The 2,324-nt window shown below is 52.6% G+C and overlaps 1 protein-coding gene across 1 annotated transcript; it reads right to left on the bottom strand.

Moving 5' to 3' along the window:
* Nucleotides 1–695: 695 nt before the first annotated feature.
* On the bottom strand, nucleotides 696–1,616 carry LOC140645576 (olfactory receptor 14A16-like). Its single transcript, XM_072849042.1, has one exon. The coding sequence runs from the start codon at nucleotides 1,614–1,616 to the stop codon at nucleotides 696–698; it is 921 nt and encodes a 306-aa protein (XP_072705143.1).
* Between the last annotated feature and the right edge of the window lie 708 nt (nucleotides 1,617–2,324).

Raw genomic sequence — 2,324 nt, 5'->3', positions numbered from 1 at the left:
GGCACCTCCCGCATCTCTCCAGTCTCCCTTTGCCATGCCCACTGGGTCCACACGGAATCCCATGGCACTGCAGAGTCCTTCTTTGTGCATACCTTGATGTAGTGCTTTGCTTTTGGGGTGTTTGAGGGTGTTTCACTTGGTGTGCCTCCATTCACTCCCAGCCCAGGGCACGTCTTGAGCCCTTGTCCTCTCCTGATTGCTCCAAATTCATTTCCATGAAGATGGCTATACGCCATGAGTCCTGACATATGTGAAGCAGCCTGAGGAGGGAATGGGGAGATCATGCACCATCTTAGGCCAACAAGAGAGCCTTTTAAACCAGAACTTCTGGTCCAGTGGAACCCAACTGTAATGTGAGCTAAACCACAAACACAGGGGGAACATAAGGAGAAAAGACTTTTTAAAACACCAATTCCTTGGACATTTTAGTGGCAGCCACTTGGGAGGAAGAGCCCAACCTTCAGGCACTGCAACCAGGAGATCCCCTTTTATTGAAGAGCTGCTCTTAGACAGGTCACATCTGACACAGTATGGTGTAAGGGTCAGATCAAACAGGATAAAGACTCAAGAGAAGAAGTATCAACCTAGAAAATTATACAGAAGTAGAAGTATTACAGGGGAAAAAAAGCAGACTGCTGGCCAAAATAAGCGCCGGGAAATGTGAAGAGCTGGGAGGCAGGCTGTTGTCAGTGACGCTACGTCCATTGGGTCAGTGTCCATAGGGCATCCTTGAGCTCCTTGTTCCTCATGCTGTAGATGAGGGGGTTGACTGCTGCAGGCACCACCGAGTACAGAACTGACACCACCAGGTCCAGGGATGGGGAGGAAATGGAGGGGGGCTTCAGGTAGGCAACCATGGCAGTGCTGACAATCAGAGAGACTATGGCCAGGTGAGGGAGGCACGTAGAAAAGGCTTTGTGCCGTCCCTGCTCAGAGGGGATCTTCAGCACGGCCCTCAAGATCTGTACATAGGACACCACAATGAACACAACACATCCAAATACAAAACAGACACTAACCACAATAAGCCCAGCTTCCCTGAGGTAGGTGTCAGAGCAGGAGAGCTTGAGGATCTGGGGGACTTCACAGAAGAACTGGTCCACAGCATTGCCCTTGCAGAGTGGTAGTGAAAATGTATTGGCAGTGTGCAGCACAGCATAGAGGAAACCACTGCCCCAGGCAGCTGCTGCCATGTGGACACAAGCTCTGCTGCCCACGAGGGTCTCATAGTGCAAGGGTTTGCAGATGGCAATGTAGCGGTCGTAGGCCATGACAGTGAGAAGAAAATACTCAGCTGATATAAAAAAGAACAAGAAAAAGACCTGGGCCACACAGCCTTGGTAGGAGATGGCCCTGGTGTCCCACAGGGAATTGGCCATGGCTTTGGGGACAGTGGTAGAGATGGAGCCCAGGTCGAGGACAGAGAGGTTGAGAAGGAAGAAGTACATGGGGGTGTGGAGGTGGTGGTCACAGGCTACGGTGGTGATGATGAGACCGTTGCCCAGGAGGGCAGCCAGGTAGATGCCCAGGAAGAGCCAGAAGTGCAGGAGCTGCAGCTCCCGTGTGTCTGCGAATGCCAGGAGGAGAAACTTGGTTATGGAGCTGCTGTTGGACATTTGCTTCCTCTGGGTATGGGGGCCTGTCCAAGGAGGAAAAGGCAGTGAAGAGTTAGGACACACAACTCTCAGCAAATCCTGCTCCATTTCTCACAGAAACACCCCCCGCCAGCCTCTCTCTCCTTCCAGAAAGACCTTCATGCAGCTGCCTGGCTGCAACTCTCTTTCTTGCTGGCTGAGGGCCCAATGGGGAGCAGGGGATTCTGCTGTGGGCACCAGAGGAGTCAGTCCTGCTGTGCACCAACAGGCAGAGAGAAACCAGGAGTGATCTCTGTTTAAATCCCCTCAAGAAATCAATGCCATTTCACAATTGTCCCTCCCAACTCACCCGACTGCAGAGATCTGTGGGGGGTTGGTTTGGTTTCTTTTGTTCCTGTTCCTTGTCCCACCTGAGGGGGTTTGTGGAAGGCAGGCATCCTTGGCCTTTCTGCTACACTACAAGTGCTACCCTGAGAGCCCTGGCAGGCAAAGGGCTGGACCCTTAGTGCATAGGGAGGAGAGATGGTCTGTCCCTCAGTCTTGCTCTCAGCTGCCCTTGGCTCACACCTCTCTGAGCCACAGGATGCTCACACTCAGCTCTTGCCCTGAAAGGAAACTGGATACTGGAAAGGAAACTGGATAAGCCAGTTGCAAAATGCAGACGATCTCCACAGTCCCCTCCCCAGGGAAGGGCTGTGAGCTTCTGGATGCCCTGAAGATGGGGTGTCC

Source organism: Ciconia boyciana, chromosome 35 (genome assembly GCF_034638445.1).
Source record: "Ciconia boyciana chromosome 35, ASM3463844v1, whole genome shotgun sequence".
Lineage (NCBI taxonomy): Eukaryota > Metazoa > Chordata > Aves > Ciconiiformes > Ciconiidae > Ciconia > Ciconia boyciana.
This window is presented reverse-complemented; position numbering and strand designations above follow the sequence as displayed.